General features: G+C 41.8%; 2 protein-coding genes across 2 annotated transcripts in view; one reads left to right on the top strand and one right to left on the bottom strand.

Moving 5' to 3' along the window:
- niban2a (niban apoptosis regulator 2a) overlaps window positions 1-18,617 on the bottom strand; it is a 35,882-nt gene extending 17,265 nt beyond the window's left edge. The window contains exons 1-5 of the mRNA XM_085358007.1: window positions 18,409-18,617; window positions 3,888-4,018; window positions 2,333-2,461; window positions 2,143-2,248; window positions 1,182-1,349 (exon numbers count right to left, since the gene is read on the bottom strand). Of these exons, the coding sequence (XP_085214133.1) occupies window positions 1,182-1,349; window positions 2,143-2,248; window positions 2,333-2,461; window positions 3,888-4,018; window positions 18,409-18,463 (589 nt within the window). The 5' untranslated portion in view covers window positions 18,464-18,617. The remainder of the gene's footprint in view (window positions 1-1,181; window positions 1,350-2,142; window positions 2,249-2,332; window positions 2,462-3,887; window positions 4,019-18,408) is intronic.
- A 2,466-nt stretch (window positions 18,618-21,083) lies between these two features.
- Window positions 21,084-22,838, top strand: part of stxbp1a (syntaxin binding protein 1a) — a 39,030-nt gene continuing 37,275 nt past the window's right edge. The window contains exon 1 of the mRNA XM_085358006.1: window positions 21,084-21,131. Within this exon, the coding sequence (XP_085214132.1) occupies window positions 21,095-21,131 (37 nt within the window). The 5' untranslated portion in view covers window positions 21,084-21,094. The remainder of the gene's footprint in view (window positions 21,132-22,838) is intronic.

Raw genomic sequence — 22,838 nt, 5'->3', positions numbered from 1 at the left:
ATTACACTGTTGTTTGCACATCCTCCAGGATGTCTCATCTCTGTCTTAATAACAATGACACATGAGTCACACTTTTGCAAGAAAGAAACTAATATGGAGAGGAGTCATCCACCCTAATTAAACAATCCTTTCACTGTGAAATGAAATGCTAAAAGTGCCAACAGTGCTGTATCCTCCAGAACACCATAAAGCTCAAACAAAAGCTATGAAAAGGATCTCAGTGAAGGCAGCAACTGTATTGTAATGTCTTAGTGGGGAAATTTCTCATTTAACAATGAGTTTCAGTTCAACTTATTCATTAATTCATTCTAAATAGTGACATATGAGTTACAGTGTTTGGAAACTTGAGGCTAACTACAAATATTTCACAAATGAATTGGGGCAGCAGCACGTTGGTATAGGTTAGCTTTAGTTAGCTAGTCTTCCCTGTAGCTGCGTTTCCTCAGAGTACTAAATTCTTCTGACATGCATGTTGAGGCGTAGGACATCCAATTATTCTAAACTGGCAGTAGTTGTGTTTTTCTGTCTTTTGTGGCTTCGTGTTAGCCCTCAAGTTGTACACACACGTTGTACCTATCCATTTCCTTAAGGCACAAAGTAATTGGAATGGGACTTTGGGGGTTGACCTTGTGCTTAAGCATGATTTGGCAATATTCTTTAGAAAGCATAATGTAGAAATTTGATAATGTGCTAAAAAATGATATGGCAATACTATGTGATACTCTGCACTTCAACCATCAAAAATAGCCTAGAAAACAAACCAGAAAGCTACTTTTCTCTCAAACATAGAATTGTTTCTCTTGTGTTTCTAATGTTGTCTACTATTTGAGCGTTTCAGATGCTCATCTTGACTGTAAATGATGCACAGAGTGTAGATCTGATCCAATGGCAACAACATTTACAAAACAAATACACCCCATTCCTTCAGCATTTCATGTGCACAGATCGACCTGCTCACTCAGATGGCATGTAAAAGCTTCACACTGTGACACACACCCTCATCGGACCTGCCAACAAAGGTACAGAGGAAGAGAGGTTTGCCAAGGTGGAGAGAGAGAAACACTGCTCATGCTCAGAAGATGTACATATGATCCGAATTGCATTAACTTCACACAGCCTCTGGCTTTCTAGTCGTTTCTGTCACTTCCGATTTATGTGCTGCTTTGTGTTTGCATTGTTACCATTGTTACTGTCTCTGACGCAATCCTGCAGCACAGCGTGCCACTTCTTCTGCTCCTTCTCGGTCATCACACAGAAGTAGTGGTGGCGGGCGTATGGGTGCCACAGGATGAGGGGGAACCCGGTTGCACACTTGATGAATGGGTTACTGCCCACTTTGGCCTTGACACCTGCAATGGACCAGATGATGAATTGAGATTTCAAAAGCACTTTAGGAGAGGGAAATAATGATGTTTAATATTACTATAACAATCCGACAAACTGTGGAGGGGGGGAAATATACTAATGACATAAGTATTTATTTTTGTAGACACGCTAATCGTGTCATAACTTTCCACCATTATAGATGTACGGACAATCATGGTCACATTATAGGGTTAAACGAATAAGGTCCCAGTCCCACAGACTTATAGTCGAGTCAATGACTCCTGGGAAACCCCAGTTGCTAGGCAAAAATGTGTATTCCCCAACAAGTTAGAAATACCTCTTTGCACTTGCTCTGGCTGCTAGCAGATTGCTGCAGTTGGCTAGTTTGCATTGAATACGATGACTCACCTACAAATGCTCACCAGCAACTCTGGGCGGTAGTGAAACTGTGAATGGAGCAATGCAAACTAGAAATAACTATGGTCACAATCTGCTAGGGACGAAAGCAATCATAAGGAGGTTTTTGGTACAGCACTGCTCCTTGAGACTGATTTTACCTAGTGACTGCCAGCAGCCTCCAGGAAGCACTCACCAACCAGATGGTGGATTCACTTTCTTTTTTTTCTTTTTTCTTTTTTATATCTACAAGCCATAGTTTTATTATGTCCAATGTGGTGGACAACTCTTAAACAATGTGGGCATAGCACCACAAAAACCCAAAGAGAGAGTCATTTTGAGCCCTTTGCATCTTAAAAGGGGCTTAGTCATTTCAGAATTTGATGACTAACAACTGTATATTGTGTGTTATTTTCTAACCTGGCAGACTTTTATTAATCAGCTCCATGTACTCCTCCATTGACGTCAGGGCCTTGTACCCGGCGCAGTTGATGGTTAATTTTGGGTGCAGTCCCCGTTCGTGTGCCTGTTGGTGGTGAAATGGTTTTCATGCAGGTGACCAAATTGTCTAACCGGACATAGGTCGAGTGCCGTAAGTAGCTTTACTCACAGCTTTGCTCTCATAGAGGTTTATGGTGTAGTCCTTGGGCACAAAGACAAAACGATTCCTCCATTTCCGATTCTCCTCCAGGTACTGAAACAGACTCCCTGAGAAGATGGTGCAACCTGCCAGAGGGTCCTGAAAAATGCAAACACACACACAAAAGATTGCATGCGTTACTGTACCTTAGGATACAAACTCTAACAGGTGTGTATACTGTGCATTATTGAGACAACTGGGTGTTGTTACAATCTCCCATAACTAATCAACTTGACGCTTAACAGGTTTTTCCAAACGTGACAGGGTGGAGTTTTCATTTTGTTTTTCTTTTGTTTTTTTACTGAAACATGTTTACAAAAGGATATACACCACCCACTTTGTTTTCCTGTCTTGGATTAAACAATAATTGCTCAGATAGGAAGAAAAAACAAAGGCTTACTGCTTCCGAGCGACTGAAACGATAGGCCCAAAACATAATGATGATTATAAAATGGCTTGGCTTCTGTTTGCTAACAGCTGCAGACTTTTACGTGGATTTTGTGGCAGGGTCACTGGTGGTGGCGAGTGGGAGGGTAAAAGTGCCCGATCAGCTCAGAAACCAATCAAGTATTTATCTATAAGTTAAAAAATGGGAAGGGGGTTCAAATAGATTCCACTACAGTTAAATATTAAAGTTTTTTTTACACATTTAGTCCAGCATTTTAATAACTCAAAGTCTTTTGAAACAGGATAGTTTCTTGCTGTGTGCTGGATCACACGAGCAGCTGACTCCCACACAGTGACCAGAAAAGATGAACCTGCATAAGAGAAACAGCACCTCTGCTCGTGTGTAAAATGTGCTCCACTTTCCCTCCAGAGTTAGAAAACATGGATTTAAAAAAAAAAAAAATCCAGCCTTCAACAAGTGACCACAAAGATAATAGGGAACACAAAGACCGCTGAGAAATAAAGCAGGGGGCTTGCTCATTAGGTGATGTCCTTGTACATTCCCAAAGATGACCTCATTCATGCACTGTGTGCATCATCAAAGTCTGTTGGCTGTCCCGCCTGTGTGCATGTTTAAACAATGCCAAAACTCTGATGTACTCATTTCTTACTTTGTCCATCCTGCTCACTCCCAATAAAACCTTTAACTCCTGTCTTTTTGTCAGTGCCACCATCTCCAAACCACACGTCATGGCCGGTCTCACTAACATCTTGTAAACCTCTCTTTCACTTTTACTGATATCCTTCCTGACACTCGTTTCCACCTGCTCCACCATGCCTGTGCTCTCCTCTCTTCTTCATCTCTTTAGCACTGTCTGTTGCTTTGGATGGTTGACCACAGGGCTCACTGTTTCACGCGTCTCCATCACATTCACACACATGCATTCTGTCTTGCTTCTACTGACTTCTATTCCTCTCCTATCCAGAGCATACCTCCACCTCTCCACGCTCTATTCCACCGGGCTGTCTCTTGTGGCTTTATTAAATGTTCAGAAATATAAACAGAGGGGGTCTGAGGGGGCCAGTGGAGGCCACTATTTTATTTGTTTTTTTCCCATTGAATGACCAAGTGTCATACCTTTCTGTGAAGCAGCTGAGACTGCGTCCCTCCTCCTCCTTCTATCTCAAAGCGGACGCTGTTGAAGAGGGCGACTGCATACTGCTGCTCGTACACTTGGCTGAACTCTTTCATCCATTCTCTGGTCCGAGCTGCAGGGGGAGAGAGAGACAGACACACACACACACACACACACACACACACACAAAATCAGCGTCGTCTTCTGCACCAGTGCATGATTAACACAATCTATCTTATGTCTTATAGTAGAAGTTCTGCAGTTTTCTTTCACAAGGTAACTTTAGAGATTTATAAAGTCAGAAATTGACCTAATTATACTACTTAAATGCTTAATACTTTATTTTGAATCTGGCAACCCAAGTCAGAGAGAAAAGAAATTAAATTCCTGAAAGGACAGACTGGTTCACTCTATTCCAAGCATGTTTTTCAAAAGTCACCAGTGCTGCAGTTTAAATTTCATTGTCAAAAATTAACTGGGTTAGATAAAGAGCTGCTGTTCTCGTGTGAAGGCACGCTGTCTCTTTCACTTGCTTATTTAAAGGCCTCAACCTTTACTCCTGCTATCGGTTCTTTATGAAAACTCCCATATAATAAAATGTAAAGTGGACATTTGAGATAGCGATTCTCAGGCAAAGCTCAACAAAGAGGTACCTCTCATGTATGATCGGCACAAACCGTTGTATTAAGTGAAGCTCTAACAGACTCACAGCTGAAGTATTACTTCAGTCATTACATAAATTTTAAAGCAACACTTTGTTTTGTTCAATTTCATTTTAATCGTACTGAATTTAAACTATGTTACATTTAAATCAAAAGACAAAAGAAAAGTCAAATCAATCAAAAGAAAAGTTTATGGAACGACTGCATCGCTGGAAATATTGGTTTTACACACACAAACCTTTAAAAGGAGGAACACGAACAAAGAGCTACAGTTATGATGAATAAATGAAAGTATTTTTAGTTTACACTATGTAGCTTTCATAATATTTGGTTCGACCACCTTTATTCTTCAACAAAGCCTGAACTGTCTGAGGAAAGCTGCCTTTGAAATGCTTTAAGTAGTCTTCAGGAATAATTCTCCGGGCTTCTTGAAGGTCATTTAAAGCTCTCCTTTGGATGTTGGCTGCCCTTTGCTCCATCCTCTGTCGAGATGTTCCCACATTGCTTTAATTGCAAGGATTTAATTATGGGCTTTAATTATGGGCTCTTGGGAGGTCAGTGCATGACTGATAATGTTCCATTGCACTTTTTCTACCCAGATATGCTTTTAGTGCATTGACACTGTGTGTCATTGTCATGCTGAAAAACAAAGCTGCTGTTGATTAGATGATTTCCAGGTGGCGTTGAATAGTGGATCTAAACCTGATGGTACTCTTCTGTGTTCATAATTCCACAACAACACTGTCTAAAGTACAGAGCCTCCACCGTGTTTTACAGGTGGCTGTAGAAACTCACTGTTGCACCTCTCTTTTGACCTCCTCTGCACATATTGATGACAAATTTGAATTCATAACTTGGTTTCTCAGCCTTTTCTCCCACTTTCCCTTCCTTATGAATTTTGGCTTACAGTTCTTAGGGAACCACCTTCTTGGTGGAAAAATACTATTTCTTTTGCTCTGTCATCTTCGGCATCTTTCATAGATTCAACTAGAGAAATAGGAATAAATTATTTTGATTGTTTTCTTTTTGCGACAGGCTACTAGTAATAAAATGCCTAAAGATACAATTTAAAACTCGTCCTTTACGAAGTTGTCTGTTACATATAGACACAACACTGTTAGCTGCTTTTGTGCTTGAACAATCAGTGTTATCAACAACAATAAAGGAAAGAAATTCCTCTGACAATGATAAGGTACAAGGACTGGGCTGAAAATGAGTGAAAAAACAAAGAAAAACTTTGAAAGGCCTTCAGAGAACCTGGGGAGCTATTGCTCAAGATCACATTCATTTACAAGAAAGTCTGCCTCACTGTAAACAAATTATGAAGAAATGATTGGTGAATCAAAACTTTTGCAAAATGTAAATATGACTCAACCTGAGTAACTTGAGAGCAAAATGTAGCAACAGCACTGTATATTAGAGCATACATTATACTGGGGTCAGCGGGGGAGCTGGCCCCAGGGAGGGGTCACTTGCCCCTCCCTTCCTTCCCTCCCCATCTCCAGCTGCCTCCCTCTTCCCGCTCCACCACAACCACCCACACATGCAGGGCCTTGGAGTAGGGGTATGTCACCAGGGTGCAGAGGAGGCTACCCCCCCCTGTCCCCTTCTGGCTGCCTCTGCCTCAATTTTATCCCACAACTTAGACATTCACATTACTCACACTCTCATTACACATACATATAGGATCTTGGGGGTGGGCACGATACACGGAGTCCAAAGTACCATCAGGGTGTACACCCCACCCCTGGCATCGTTGCCCACCTCTCAATTTTAAATACACGTAGACATTGAGGGCTAGCAGGAGGGACCATGCGCTTACCTGCTGCTCTCTGGCAGGTAGCTCCATGCCCTCCTGGGTTTTAAATGCACCTTAGAACACACATGCATCAACATTACAATGAGCGGGTGGAGGGAGGTTTGGAGTCTTCTCTCACCCCCATTCTCTGCGACCTGCTGGAGCAGGGGGGCTAGGACTAGGTCTGCCTCCCCCCACCGCAGGGAAAAGGGAAACACCACCTGGCTCTGGGTGCAGTTCCCCCCTCCAGGGGCGGGGGCACCTAGACCCGGTTTGTAGAGTACGCTTGGGGAGTGTGATCGTGTGTACAACGTCTCTTTATGTCTGTCTCCACGTTGGTTGAGTGTGGAGTAAGTGCATATGAGAGCATGAGGGTGGGAATGGATGTTTGTATCTGTGTGTGCCTGTATGTCTGTGTCTATATGTCAGGTTGGGTGTCAGGCGCCACCTCTCTGGGGACATCTCAGGCCCTCCAAGGTTTGGAGGCCTATCTCCCCCTACCACCACTTCCCCTGCCAGTGGCGGACCCCCTCAGACATCGGTGCGTTGGTGGTTCTTTGTGTCCGGGGATGGGCGTCCAGGTACACACCGGCTCACTCCTTGGCGGCCGCTTATCGGGGCCTGGAGCCTGGGGCTCGCTCGGGCCACTTTGGAGGTGGGGTGCCCCCGGCCTCTCGGCCTGGGGCTCGGTCACTCAGGCGCAGCTGGCTGCCGGCGGAGCTCACGGGCGCGTCACTGCAACTCCCCCTGGCTTCTGCTCCGCGGCTGCTGAGTGAGCCCTCATCTGGGACTCTCCTCAGCTCTTTCCGGGACAGTGGCGCAGCTGCCCCTCTGTTGGTCTTCCTTGGTCTCTTGTGTTCTGGGGGCCTCTGGATGTCTGGAGTTTTGATCTCCTCCATACCTGCTTCATGCCCTGGAGGACGGGGCTGTGGCCCCCCCACACCCTCTAGCAGATTATTACATGAAGGAACCTTTTAAAAACAAGCGCGTCCATGCTCACAGGTGTACACACGGGTGATCACACCCACAAACTACACCCTTTTTGGCTCCTACCTCAAAGCACACTGTGTTCTGTTGATCTTATGTGCTGCACAATAATGTTTAATATTTAGTATTTACTGTCATATTCCCATATATCATTGTGATGTTGTTTATTCTATTACTCTTGTTCTCTTCTGCTTGCTTTCTTTTTTCTTTCTCAGCAGGTGATCCAGGTGATTGATATATGCATTTTTTTTTCTCTTCCCGTTCTGTTGGTTTTTGTCTTCTGCCCTTCTCCCCCGTCCCTCTTCTCAGCTGTTTCTCTTTCCCTCTTTCTTTCTCCCCTTCTTTCCCCCAGTCAAGTCTGTCCCGTATTCAGTAAGTGAAAATAAAATAAACAATAAAAGGTGAATCAAATGGACCATTACGGCAAGGCTGGGATGGTCAGTTTGGTAAAGTAAATCCGTTGGGCATCTTTCTTTGCCTTTAGACAACAATTCTGATGGCAAAAGAGCCAAACGGGACAGGCCAAAAAAAAAAAAAAAAAAAAAAAAGAGCATGCATTATATTTCAGCCAACGTCCATAATTTATTATGCAAATAACTTGAAATAATGCCAACTCTCATGAAAAAATACTATTAGGTAAGTGCACAATACAGTAGAAAAAATACTCTGAAATGATCCTTTAACTTGTTTTAAGTCATCTCAAAATCTGATATTTAAACTCAAACTTGAATTTCTAAAAGGAATATTTAAGTTTACACAAACGAACCATTTGTAACTTCTTTGAGCATTTCAGACTACAGTGCACATTTGTTAATGCAGTTTGGAGGTTCTGGACAAACCAAAACCTGACAACATTTGCTCAGGCTCCAGTAAATGGCAGCTGCTTTCTCTTCATCGTTTGTATATATCAAATTATTAAGTTCTGAATATATCTGTTAGCGTAAGTCCTTGTTTGTATAAAAGCAAAGCCTCCTGGTATTGCTGAAAGACTTTTCTGTGTTCCACATATCCTCGAGATTTGTTATCTGTCATCATTCAGCTTCCTAATAAATAGACTGAGAAGCTGCTGGAGGGGACAAAGGCTTTTCCCACGTTCTAATGCTGGAAAAGAGTTGGTGTTCGAGCTGATCAGTGTCTTTGGCTCATTCAGCAGCATATAGTGTTGACTATGATCTGTTTATGGAAGGAACGACGCAGGAAGGAGGGAGCCAGCTTGCAGTGGGAGAGCAGGAAGGAAAGAGCTGACAGGACATGATAGATGGAGGGAATGCGGAGGAGACTGGGGACAGGGACACGCATTTAAAAACACCATGACATACCAGGATGAGAGGGGAGGGCAGGTTAAGGGGCTGCAAGATAGCGAGGCACCTGGAAAAACTAAACATCAGCAAGTACTTTAAATTGTTCCAGACGATGGCTTTGAATCTCTCGTCAGGTTTGTCATTCCATTCCTTTTATTGAAGGATTTTTTTCTTCATCCTCGGTGGGTTTATCAGACAGGGTCTGCCTTCAGAACAGTTAGTCTCAGAAAAAATGCAGAGGATATCTGATTTTGGATGGAAACTCTCTTTATCCTGGCTAAATTTCCTCTAGATTACGCTCCGGTTACTGTGGCCTACACTGCAAACTTGCAGAGAGTTGGTACTTTCCACCGTTCGCCTTGCTGAGCCAAAATCAGCAGACTAGGAAGCTGTAAATGAGCACTTAGAAATTAAAACAAAGCCCACATCATAAAATACATACTCGGTTCTCTCATTCAAACTGTATAGCCATGTGCTATAGTTGTTACAACCCTCCTCCATCTCTTGTTTGCTATTTACTTTACATGTGACATCATGGAATAGAGTAAAAATGGAACTTTTGGTACTTTTTATACGCCATACTTAAGTATTTTCCAGTGTTTGCATGTCCTTTTAGAGGATTAAATGAAACAGGAAATGGTTAGGGTTAGCTTCAGACTCTGAGCTGGAAAGTAATTTATCACAAATACCTCCAACAAAAAAACCACATATTTTAGCTTTCTTTTTTTTTTTCTTGTATAAGAATTACAGACTCTCTATCAGTGCTTCCTATGCTTACTTAAAATCTTAAGCCCATAACCCAGATTCATGACCTTGATGTAAACCTTTGTTTCATTCCTTCAATTTTTTAAGTGCATTTGTAATGAATAACAAATAACAGTAGGCAAGAGCATGGAGGAACTGATGGCAGAAGGACACTGCAGACAAAAAGGCATTGTTCAGTAGATGTACACTGAAGTGGGCTTAAGATTAGCAAAGGACAGCAGGGCCCACAATCTTTCCAAGTAGGAAAACCGAAGAACAGCAAAGGAAAAGCAGTTTGCAGTGACAAATTCTTTCAGGCAATAAGTAATGAAACTGCAGCCAACTTGAAATGCATTCATGCACTTCTTTGCAGCTATTTTGGAGCATTATCTAAATTGACTTAAATTTTCAGGCTCACTGGGGCATAACAACTGTGTGTATACAACAACCCTTAAAACATGATTTAAGAAGGCTTAAAAGGTTTGCTGACTTTGTTCCAAAATAAGATTTATGAAGTTTTTTTCCCAACTGGAAGTTCTCCTCTGCTAGTATGCCCAAGGTTTGAGCTCAGGATTCTTTGAATACCATGGCTCTCTTAGAATAATTACAATTTCCTAAGGCAAATATAATATTTATGGAATAAATGTATGATTAATAAAGATGAGTTGGATATGAATTCTGTCGGTGCTTAAAAACCAAATTGTGCATTTTTTATAGGAGTGGATTTACAGTTTTGTTGTGAAGGGAGAGAAAGAAAACAATCATCACCACTTATCATTAATCAGTCGTCATTGTCAATCAGTGTCGTCATCAATTACCAACCCTCATTATCATCAATCATTGCCAGCAACTGATGATGATTGATAACAATCAGTCGTCATCAAGCACCAATCCTTATCATTATCAATCATTATCAGTCATCGTCGTCATCATCAATCATCATCCACTGTTTAACATCAAAAGGCTTAGCCAGATAGGTGAGTAGATGAATAAAAATGGTAAAATACTAATAAAACTAAAAAAGGCAGACATGAGCGTGAACATTATTTTCAACAGATTTATAAAACCGTGTGCACAAACAGTCTGAGGTGTGCCTGAGTTAGGCATGTTGTCCCTTTTTATAATTACCTGTTTTGCGTCATGTTGGCAAAAGAGGGCGGTGTCACTCACATGGCAAAGTTCATGTTTTGTTGCTGAATTTAACTATTAGCTTCTTATCTTTTTTACTGCAGTGTTAGTTCTTTTTCTATTGATCTCTAATATGAATACATTTTTTTTATTTTAACTTTATTTTTGAACAGTTTTTTTTTTGTTCCAAGTAACAATGCTGTCATGCTAATGTTTAGCATCAAAGCTACCATCTTCATTTCATTTGTAGCAAATTTCAGAGCAACACGTGCAGCTCCTCAAAGGTGAACACTGTGACTCGATCCAGAAAAGTCAGCTGATCACCAGAAACAGCTGACTGGATTTGACTCTAATTCTTTGGCTGTTTTTATCTAAAACCTGCTGTGAAACGATTAATCTACTAACTTATTCTTTGAGGATGATCGCTTATATTTCAAGGGTTTGATAGTAGGCAGCACATATCTAGGCCAAGGTTTGAGTCTGTTGGTTATTTCTGCCTTAAGCAGACCATAGATGGGTGAACATGTGGGTCAGCAGGCAGTTATGATTTACATGTGTCTCACACACATGGGGTTGCTGTGTGGGTCCTATAGGGGAGGAGATCATTGAGTAGTTGCCTTTGTGGGAGTTAGACACAACAAGATTCCTGACTCAAAAACGCTGACTGGTCTTTACCCTGTCTCACACACGAACTTAAAAGGTGCAAACACATCGACAAGTGGGACCTGGATAAAAAGAAAGTTTTCTTTTTTCTTTAAAGACATGCACAGGTGTTCACTTGTCTTCTGTTGACGTGGGTGTTTTCACTGTGTTGATTTGTAGAAGATACTGGCAGGAACAACACAGAGAGGGGTGTGTGTGAGAGTCAGACGGCCTGTGACATGTTTCTACCTGCTTCACTTGTTATCTTCCCCTCTCCCTCTGACTAGTCTCTTTATATGGATCTTTTTCTGAGTGGACTCATAAGCAGGAAATACTGCACTCGCGTATTTTAACGATGAAGGCCTGCATGTAGCTAAATGTCATATTTTCTACCTTCGCAGCTTTCCACAGTCATGTGGACCCTACATATTATAGTTTTAACATATTTTATCATTAACAAGCCTTACATTATGACACATGATGATACCTGACTGAGCGCCTTTCAAGAATGAAGACCAGCACATGTGGCTAAGGGCTCCAAAAAGCCAGTAAGACCAGATTGCTTTGTTCCTAAGGTCAAGAACTTTCACATTGAACACCTTGCTTGTACTTTCTAAAGCCCAGTTTCTGCTCATTCTGAATGTCACACATCTTTGGATCAACTTTGGATCAGTATAAGACAGCAGAAAACATGTATTTCTCTGGCCAGAACCCCCAAAGTCACACAAAAGGCAAAAACAAAACCCCTCATATTTGAGAAGTTACATTTGATATTTATCCTTTTATATGTGAACTACCTTTTTTTTTTTTTTTTTTTTTTACAACAGCCAGATTCTAACAGGGTGATTCTTCCCACTTTTTTTCTATTTCTGCTCACAAAAGGAAAATCCAACAAACACACTCGGTGCCTGAGCCTCTAGAGAATAATTCTGGGTTTCCTCATAGGAGTACTTCTGCCAGCGTATGCACACAAACAGGATTACAACCCTGAACTAAAGGGGCATCCCAGCTGAGGCTGAAATGACCCTGATACAAAAGTTTTAGGAAATGACAAGTCTGGAAGATTGAACTCCATGCATTAAAACAAAAACAAAAAACACTAGTTTTTCCCAAATTCCTGAAGTGGTTTTGATACTCGAACGCATCACCAAGCTACTTCTAGGACAGGGATCACGTTATATCCATTGAAGTATCTCAGTCTTTGTATTGTTCTTCTACTCGCATGACTTTAATAGACGCCCAGACCTGCTGCCCAGCTCACTCTGTGGAGCAATCTGAGACTTAAATAGCAGTCAGTCCATAACTTATACAAACATGCTGCAACATCGGAAACCTACTTATTATCTCTATGAAACACTGCGGTCAAGTGAGCCCTCACTTACGAAGTCGCAGTCAAGCTAGCCGCCCCGCCAGCCGCACCTAAAATGTTGTTGCACTACTCTTACGCATATTACGGTATAGGTGCCGACTGGCTTAGAAACGCAGTGTTTTCTGTCCTGACACTATTTTACTTCACAATCCACTCCCAGTTTTGGTTAATCTCCACTTTCACCCCTGTGATCCACAGCCCAAATTACTGTATGATTCAGAGAAAATTAACAATAAAATTTACCCAATTTACTCAACTATACTTTTAATGTCCTCATCTTTGAGCTCAGATTACAGGAAAACTGAAAGAGGTGACGCAGATATCTCACTGGATTCTGACTCTGGGTGACCCCCACTCTGCATGCTGTGATCCACAGCCAAAATTACTGTACAGTTTTTGAGAAAATTGATAGTAAAATCTTCCCATTTTGCTTTACTGTACTCTACATATTGACATCTTTGAGCTCAGATTACAGGAAAACTGTAAGAGGTGACGCAGATATTTCACTGGATTATGAATCTAGGCCATCTCCACTCTTCACCCTGTGATCCACAGCCAAAATTACTGTACGGATTTTGAGAAAATTGATAGTAAACTTTGCACAATTTACTCTACTGTACTCTATATATTCTCATCTTTGAGCTTAGATTACAGGAAAACTGTAAGAGGTGACGCAGATATCTCACTGGATTATGACTCTGGGTGACCCCCACTCTGCACCCTGTGATCCACAGCCAAAATTACTGTACGGATTTTGAGAAAATTGATAGTAAACTTTGCACAATTTACTCTACTGTACTCTATATATTCTCATCTTTGAGCTTAGATTAAAGGAAAACTGTAAGAGGTGACGCAGATATCTCACTGGATTATGACTCTGGGTGACCCCCACTCTGCACCCTGTGATCCACAGCAAAAATTACTGTACAGTTTTTGAGAAAATTCATGGTAAAATCTTCCCATTTTGCTTTACTGTACTCCACATATTGACATCTTTGGCCTCAGATTACAGGAAAACTATAAGAGGTGACACAGATATTTCACTGGATTCTGACTCTAGGCTGTCTCCACTCTTCACCCTGTGATCCACAGCCAAAATTACTGTACGGATTTTGAGAAAATTGATAGTAAACTTTGCACAATTTACTGTACTGTACTTTATATATTGACATCTTTGAGCTCAGATTACAGGAAAACTGTAAGAGGTGACGCAGATATTTCACTGGATTCTGACTCTAGGCTGTCGCCACTCTTCACCCTGTGATCCACAGAAAAAATTACTGTACGGTTTTTGAGAAAATTGATAGTAAACTTTGCACAATTTACTCTACTGTACTTTTAATATTCTCATCTTTGAGCTCAGATTACAGGAAAACTGTAAGAGGTGACGCAGATATCTCACTGGATTATGACTCTAGGCTGTCGCCACTCTTCACCCTGTGATCCACAGAAAAAATTACTGTACGGTTTTTGAGAAAATTGATAGTAAACTTTGCACAATTTACTCTACTGTACTTTTAATATTCTCATCTTTGACCTCAGATTACAGGAAAACTATAAGAGGTGACGCAGATATCTCACTGGATTATGACTCTGGGTGACCCCCACTCTGCACCCTGTGATCCACAGCCAAAATTACTGTACGGATTTCTGATAAAATTAAATCCTATTCCATTACCAAACAAAATGAGTTCATTGAAGTATTTGCTTAACTACAAGAAATGTCTTTCCACACACAATTTAAATTTTTCAAAATGTCATTCACACACCACCTCAAGTATCAACTTCAGTTTTAGACATTATTTATTCAGTGCTTAATCACAACAATAGTCAACTTAAGGCACTTACATAATAAGTTAAACCTTACAATAATACATACAGAGAAAAACCCAACAATCATATGACCCCCTATGAGCAACAGTGGGAAGGAAAAACTCCCTTTTAACAGGAAGAAACCTCCGGCAGAACCAGGCTCAGGGAGGGGCGGCCATCTGCCTCAACCGGTCAGGGTGAGAAATTACATTTCTCAGATTACTGATTTCTCATATTACTACTACACAGTTTAGATACACTCAACAAAAATATAAACGCAACACCTTTGTTACTGCTCCCATTCCCCATGGGATGGACGTAGAGACCTAAAATTCATTCCAGATACACAATATAACCATCCCTCCCAAACAGTGGTCACAAATCAGTCCAAATGTGTGGTAGTGGGCACATCTGCTATATTGAGATAATCCATCCCACCTCACAGGTGTGCCACATCAGGATGCTGATCTGACATCATGAGTAGTGCACAGGTGTACCTCAGACTGCCCACAACAAAAGGCCACCCTGGAATGTGCAGTTTTTTGCGCTATTGGGGGTCTGGGGACCCAGAACCGGTCAGTATCTGGTGTGACCACCATTTGCCTCATGCAGTGCAACACATCGTCGCATGGAGTCTATCAGATTGTCAATTGTGGCCTGTGGAATGTTGGTCCACTCCACTTCAATGGCTGTGCGAGGTTGTTGGATATTCGTGGGAACTGGTACACGCTGTCGTATGCGCCGGTCAAGCACATCCCGAACATGCTCAATGGGTGACATGTCCGGTGAGTATGCTGGCCATGCAAGAACTGGGACATTCTCAGCTGCCATCTGCCCTGAACAATGTGAACCATGATTCATCCGTGAAGCGCACACCTCTCCAACGTGCCAGATGCCATCGAATGTGAGCATTTGCCCACACAAGTCTGTTACGGCGACGAGCTGGAGTCAGGTCAAGACCCCGATGAGGACGACGGGCATGCAGTTGAGCGTCCCTGAGATGGTTTCTGGCAGTTTGTGCAGAAATTGTTTGGTTGTGCAAACCAATTGTTCCAGCAGCTGTCTGGGTGGCTGGTCTCAGACGATCTTGGAGGTGAACCTGCTGGATGTGGAGGTCCTGGGCTGGTGTGGTTACACGAGGTCTGCGGTTGTGAGGCCGGTTGGATGTGCTGCCATATTCTCTGAAACGCCTGTGGAGACGGCTTATGGTTGAGAAATGAACATTCAATGCACGGGCGACAGATCTGGTTGACATTCCTGCTGTCAGCATGCCAATTGCACGCTCCCTCATTGCTTGTGGCATCTGTGGCATTTTGCTGTGAGACAAAACTGCACATTCCAGGGTGGCCTTTTGTTGTGGGCAGTCTGAGGTACACCTGTGCACTACTCATGATGTCAGATCAGCATCCTGATGTGGCACACCTGTGAGGTGGGATGGATTATCTCAATATAGCAGATGTGCCCACTACCACACATTTGGACTGATTTGTGACCACTGTTTGGGAGGGATGGTTATATTGTGTATCTGGAATGAATTTTAGGTCTCTACGTCCATCCCATGGGGAATGGGAGCAGTAACAAAGGTGTTGCGTTTATATTTTTGTTGAGTGTATCTAAACTGTGTAGTAGTAATATGAGAAATCAGTAATCTGAGAAATGTAATTTCTCACCCTGACCGGTTGAGGCAGATGGCCGCCCCTCCCTGAGCCTGGTTCTGCCGGAGGTTTCTTCCTGTTAAAAGGGAGTTTTTCCTTCCCACTGTTGCTCATAGGGGGTCATATGATTGTTGGGTTTTTCTCTGTATGTATTATTGTAAGGTTTAACTTATTATGTAAGTGCCTTAAGTTGACTATTGTTGTGATTAAGCACTGAATAAATAATGTCTAAAACTGAAGTTGATACTTGAGGTGGTGTGTGAATGACATTTTGAAAAATTTAAATTGTGTGTGGAAAGACATTTCTTGTAGTTAAGCAAATACTTCAATGAACTCATTTTGTTTGGTAATGGAATAGGATTTAATTTTATCAGAAATCCGTACAGTAATTTTGGCTGTGGATCACAGGGTGCAGAGTGGGGGTCACCCAGAGTCATAATCCAGTGAGATATCTGCGTCACCTCTTATAGTTTTCCTGTAATCTGAGGTCAAAGATGAGGATATTAAAAGTACAGTAGAGTAAATTGTGCAAAGTTTACTATCAATTTTCTCAAAAACCGTACAGTAATTTTGGCTGTGGATCACAGGGTGAAGAGTGGCGACAGCCTAGAGTCAGAATCCAGTGAGATATCTGCGTCACCTCTTACAGTTTTCCTGTAATCTGAGGCCAAAGATGTCAATATGTAGAGTACAGTAAAGCAAAATGGGAAGATTTTGCTATGAATTTTCTCAAAATCCATACAGTAATTTTTGCTGTGGATCACAGGGTGCAGAGTGGGGGTCACCCAGAGTCATAATCCAGTGAAATATCTGTGTCACCTCTTATGGTTTTCCTGTAATCTGAGCTCAAAGATGAGAATATATAGAGTATAGTACAGTAAATTGTGCAAAGTTTACTATCAATTTTCTCAAAATCCGTACAGTAATTTTTGCTGTGGATCACAGGGTGCAGAGTGGCGACAGCCTAGATTCATAATCCAGTGAAATATCTGTGTCACCTCTTATGGTTTTCCTGTAATCTGAGCTCAAAGATGAGAATATATAGAGTATAGTACAGTAAATTGTGCAAAGTTTACTATCAATTTTCTCAAAATCCGTACAGTAATTTTTGCTGTGGATCACAGGGTGCAGAGTGGGGGTCACCCAGAGTCATAATCCAGTGAAATATCTGCGTCACCTCTTACAGTTTTCCTGTAATCTGAGGTTAAAGACGAGGATATTAAAAGTACAGTAGAGTAAATTGTGCAAAGTTTACTATCAATTTTCTCAAAAACCGTACAGTAATTTTGGCTGTGGATCACAGGGTGAAGAGTGGCGACAGCCTAGAGTCAGAATACAGTGAGATATCTGCGTCACCTCTTATAGTTTTCCTGTAATCTGAGGCCAAAGATGTCAATATGTAGAGTACAGTAAAGCAAAATGGGAAGATTTTGCTATGAATTTTCTCAAAATCCATACAGTAATTTTTGCTGTGGATCACAGGGTGCAGAGTGGGGGTCACCCAGAGTCATAATCCAGTGAGATATCTGCGTCACCTCTTACAGTTTTCCTTTAATCTAAGCTCAAAGATGAGAATATATAGAGTACAGTAGAGTAAATTGTGCAAAGTTTACTATCAATTTTCTCAAAATCCGTACAGTAATTTTGGCTGTGGATCACAGGGTGCAGAGTGGGGGGTCACCCAGAGTCAGAATCCAGTGAAATATCTGTGTCACCTCTTACAGTTTTCCTGTAATCAGAGCTCAAAGATGTCAATATGTGGAGTACAGTAAAGCATAATGGGAAGATTTTGCTATGAATTTTCTCAAAATCCGTACAGTAATTTTGGCTGTGGATCACAGGGTGAAGAGTGGGGGTCCCCCAGAGTCAGAATCCAGTGAAATATCTGCGTCACCTCTTATAGTTTTCCTGTAATCTGAGGTCAAAGATGAGGACATTAAAAGTATAGTTGAGTAAATTGGGTAAATTTTATTGTTAATTTTCTCTGAATCATACAGTAATTTGGGCTGTGGATCACAGGGGGGAAAGTGGAGATACACTAAAAATGGGAGTGGATTGTGAAGTAAAATAGTGTCAGGACACAAAACACTGCGTTTCTAAGCCGGTCTTCACCCATACCGTAATATACGTAAGAGTAGTGCAACCACATTTTCGGTGCGGCTGGCGGGGCGGCTAGCTTGACTGCGACTTCGTAAGTGAGGGCTCACTTGACCGCAGTTAAGAAACAGGGCTGCAGTGGAGTTGAGATTCATGGGAAGCCTTCAAGTAAAGCACACCTACAAGGCGGTGGCACAAAAGTAACCGTCTATACTTGATTTCTGCAGTTTAGATGATAAAAGTAATATAAATCGATTTTCTTTAAGGCAACAACATGGTCAAAACTCTGTAATAAGATTGTTATAACGCGCAACGGTACTCATCTTACCTGTAATCATCTCCCGCCTATCCTCATCCAGGTGAGAGGAAACCACGTCCCCCATGGTTACAGGAGAGCCTCTGATATCCTCTAAGTATCCTAACTCGGCAGGTTTTACTCCAGGGGAAAATTTCCAGCAGTCTCCGGGCAAACCCTCTGGGAATTTCTCTCACTTTCCCCCCTTAGAGAGGAGCACTGTTCTGGCGTTGGTGCGTTGAGTGTGGGCGCCTTCAGCTTTTTCTAAAAAACAGGAGGAGGAGGCGGTGGAGGAAGAGGAGGAGGAGGACGTGCTGGTGAACAGTGCTGCGTTTCACAGCAGCGGGACACACCCTCTGGGAGTCATCACTGGTCCAACGTGTTCAGTCGGCTGTGCTAAGGGTGTGGCCAGAACCAGGAGCTTAAGAGTATCACAGTGCGTACTGTACGCGAGAGTGTCTGCTTGTAGCAGCAAACTTAATAATGTTAAACTTGACAGATGTTAAAAATACAACCTTAGTGCGTTTATTAGTAAGTTTCTTTAAAATGTTTCTTTTAATGATTTCATGATATTTATATTGTGATTAAAAATCAGGAGAAATTAACTAAAGGCTCTTTGAAGTGCGCGCTTTGGGCTCAACGTTGAAAGCGAGTCTATGGTTGGACCCAGTAGCATTTTGCCACACACAGATAAATGCTGCCCCCTTGTGGAAAACATATTTCTTTACTATAATTTTGAAGCAGGCCAGTATCCAAACCAGCTCTTCCAAACATGTTGAATATTTCAGTAAGCGAGTTGATCCTTTAAAAAAAACCCATCTAAAATGCTGGATGTTAAATTGTTCACGTTTATGCAATGATCTCTAATGCTGCTGAAACAGTCTATGAATTTATGGTTTTATCAGCAATGAAGGCTGAAAATTAAGCTCTGCAACTTCCAAAAGTTAGCTGAAAATAAAGTGAAGTAAAAGTGTCATAAAAGGAGACTGCAATGCATCACATCTGCTTACTAGAGTCAATAAACTGGACCATTTGATCAAAAGTTTAAGACCACTTAACAAATGGCAAAAACTAATATTTTGCATGGTTGGATCTTCCAAATAGAGCTTTAAATGCAACAATAAGAAATGGGAGTGAGACACAACATTTTGTGAGCATGCATTTTAGTGAAAACATTGCTTAAACTGAATGAACTATATGTGCTGATTGTGTCTTTTTGTAGGTTTTAATTTAATTATTAAGAACTTACTGGATGTGCTGAGTGTTCCGGTACTTTTGATAAATTTATGGTCCAGTTTTTCTTCGACTATTATGTTTATTAGTTCTAATAAAAAAACCTGTCTGGTCTTCTTTGCATCTCACCTGTACAGTTTATGAATGCAGTTTGTCAAACAGCTGAGAACTTATGTCTGCTGTGGTCCCCATTGATTTTTACAACTTTTATAGGCTACTCTGAGGGGAAAAGGAACAAAGAAACAAAAATACCTCATTTCTGAAACGATAATTTTAACTTGATGAATCAACATGAATGATTTAAGCGTAAAAAAGGCCCACAACTCAAGGGGATGAACCAGTGTCTACACATAACAGACAGCTTGGCAAAGAACCAATTTTAAACAGTATCTTTAGACACTTTGGTACTAGCGACCTGTTCTTGCTCTCAGGTTCTGACACAGGCGATAAGAGATACTTCTTGTCCTTCAGTTCATCCATTTACCGTTCACTGAAAGCTCATTAGACATGGCCAGAGTTGAAGGGTGGCTATCAAGAAGCCATTCCTAAAGAAGGGGAAAAGCTGAGTTGTGCATGAACTGCAAAGGAACTAGACTGAAAATTATGGAGTGATGAATCCAAATTTCAAACTGTTGGTTCAAATCATCGTTAGTATGTACGAGGCAGTCATCAAAGGTAAACAGTGAGTATCTAGTAATATTGATTCTATCAGTCATGGATTGGCTTGGTACCTGTACCCCAATATTACTAAAGCAGTGTGGGATGATCTTGACAGAGAACGGGTCAAAAGGCAGCCAACATCCAAAGAAGACCTTTGAATGCCCTTCAAGAAGCCTGGAGAACTATTATTGAAGACTACTTAAGCAAGCTTTCTTTGAATATCTTTAAGAGTCTATGAAGAACAAAGTTGCAAGGTCATAGCAAATATTGACTTTCAAGCTTGTTAGAATTGTGTATACTGTGTTTTTGTCTTATACTATACTACCATTTATGTTTGCACATTTCACTAAATCAATGACACAAGACTTTTGCACATCACTGTCTTCCTGTATAAATGTAATGATTCACTATATTATTATGTATATAAAACTATGAATCTATTATTGTGCCATCTGCTTAAGGTTATATGCATTAAAACTTGTTTAAAAATGAAGGGTTACTTTATTTTCTTATCATGTATTTATTTCAGGTTCTGTGAAAAACAAGGGTATTTTGCAGGAATCTTTAAATTCTATTTGGACAAATGAGCGGGTAAGGCTTAACAAATAAATGTCTTTAGTAGGAATTAGTTTGAGCTAATACACACAGCTGTAGCCAAACGTCCGCACATCACCAGTGTGGATGATGCGGAAGGATACGCAGTGACGTTTCCAAGTGGAGGCTCCTCCGCAGCGGTGTGACACGATCAGAGAGGAGGAGGAGGAGGAGGAGGAGAGAGAGAGTAAGCAGAGGGTAATCAGTCGGTCCAGCACTCAGAGGCAGCATCATGGCACCTATCGGATTAAAGGCGGTGGTCGGCGAAAGTAAGACTTTTTTTTTCTCCTAATTTATGGTGCTCAGAATTTGTGCGGGATATGGTCTTGCTGCACCCCGATTCAGCTGTGTATATGCCAGAGAGCGAGTATATATTTAAAAAGAAAAGGGCCGGGGAGCGGGGGGGACAGGATGCGGGTGGCTGCTAGTGCATCTGAGTGGTGACGATGATAACGGTGAAGGTGATGTTCCATTGTATCCCGATGTAAACCGCAGAGGTGTAGTGAGGAAGCACTGGATGCCCTGCAGAGGCTGCTCCGTCTCGTTGGTCTCCTGCGGCGCGGATGCGCAATTGCATTTCAAGCGACAGAGCGTATAAAACGCTGTTGACAAGCGATGATTAGCCCACTAATAGAAGATGTTGGCATCCTCCTCCGGTGGGATGAGAAGCCACAGAGTAATGAAGCCCGTGTGCGCCCCTTTTAGACACAATTTACGTTTATTTAAGGACTAATCTGCCTCTGCCTGTGAGCTGCATCCCGATCTGTTTCTGCCTGAATATTGTGCCACAACATGCAGGATGCACGTACTGTTCACACGCTGGCGAGCTAATAATAGCCAACACAATGTAATGCGATGCTGTTTATTGCAAAATGAATGAAGATTAGCGGTCTCGATCCGTGGGATTCCCCGACTGCAGCAGTGCCTCACCCCATCCGATGGAGCATAATTCAGCTGCGTAAAACACCCTTTCTCAGCCGGAGAGCACCACCTATGCTCCGCTTCACGTTAATGGCGGAGTGCACCAGAGTCGTGAAAGTTGCCTTAAAACTGGCGCTGCGCAAGAAATTCCGCATTTTTTGTATATTTTTCCGCGGACGGCTTTTAGTCATCGTGCCCTTTGAGTAGAGTCGGTGCGGCACCGGCAGTCTGTGTAACCCTGCATCATTAGGACACTGTTAACTCAAGGTTCAGTATCCGATTGTGTCATTTCGGCTCATTACATTTGGGCTGGTGCTCTAGCGGTAGGTGTGCTGTGATGAAACAGGCCTGACTATGGTGGAGGCGCAGGAGGTTCAACTGGGTGCAAGTGTTAGTGGTCGTCGAAAGGCTCAGGAACGAGCCCATAAAACCTGATAGAGATGTCTTAATGTGAAGCCATGTATCCAGTTCGTCCCTAAATTCTTACACCAAGCTGCTCATTCTCTCTCTCTCCTCTTTTTTTTGGTACCGTGCCCTACCCCGGCTGCAGGATTTGCTTCATTTGGCGTCTGTTGTTCATAGTATTGATTCGGTGTCACATTTCACTAATACAAATCCACACAGTTGCTCTGTACCAGGAGCTAATGTGTCACTTTCTGGTCATGACATTGCTGGAATCTGAAAATTCTTAAGCTACACCCAGCTGTGCTCTAAGGTATATTTGCCTCACTGGTGCTGCTGCAGAATTCTGGCTCACACCCACCCCATCCCATTAAACACTCTCTCTCACTCACTCTCTCTCTCTCTCTCTCTCTCTCTCTCTCTCTCTATATATATATATATATATATATATATATATATATATATATATATATATATATATATATATATATATTAGTGTATATATATATTAGTATATTTTTCTGTTCTTTGACATGAAGTGAAAGGATTTGTGCATTGTCACAAAGAGGAGCCTCGATCATCAGTAACTTCACATCTACTTTGAATCCAAGAGTACAGTATTAAATTATAAAAAGTATTCTGAGCCTGATGCT

Source organism: Diplotaxodon limnothrissa, linkage group LG7 (assembly GCF_057381915.1).
Source record: "Diplotaxodon limnothrissa isolate DT_005_m linkage group LG7, D_limnothrissa_male_GT1.1, whole genome shotgun sequence".
Classification (NCBI taxonomy): domain Eukaryota; kingdom Metazoa; phylum Chordata; class Actinopteri; order Cichliformes; family Cichlidae; genus Diplotaxodon; species Diplotaxodon limnothrissa.
The sequence above is the reverse complement of the archived record's forward strand: the minus strand, read 5'-3'. Positions and strand labels throughout refer to the sequence as shown.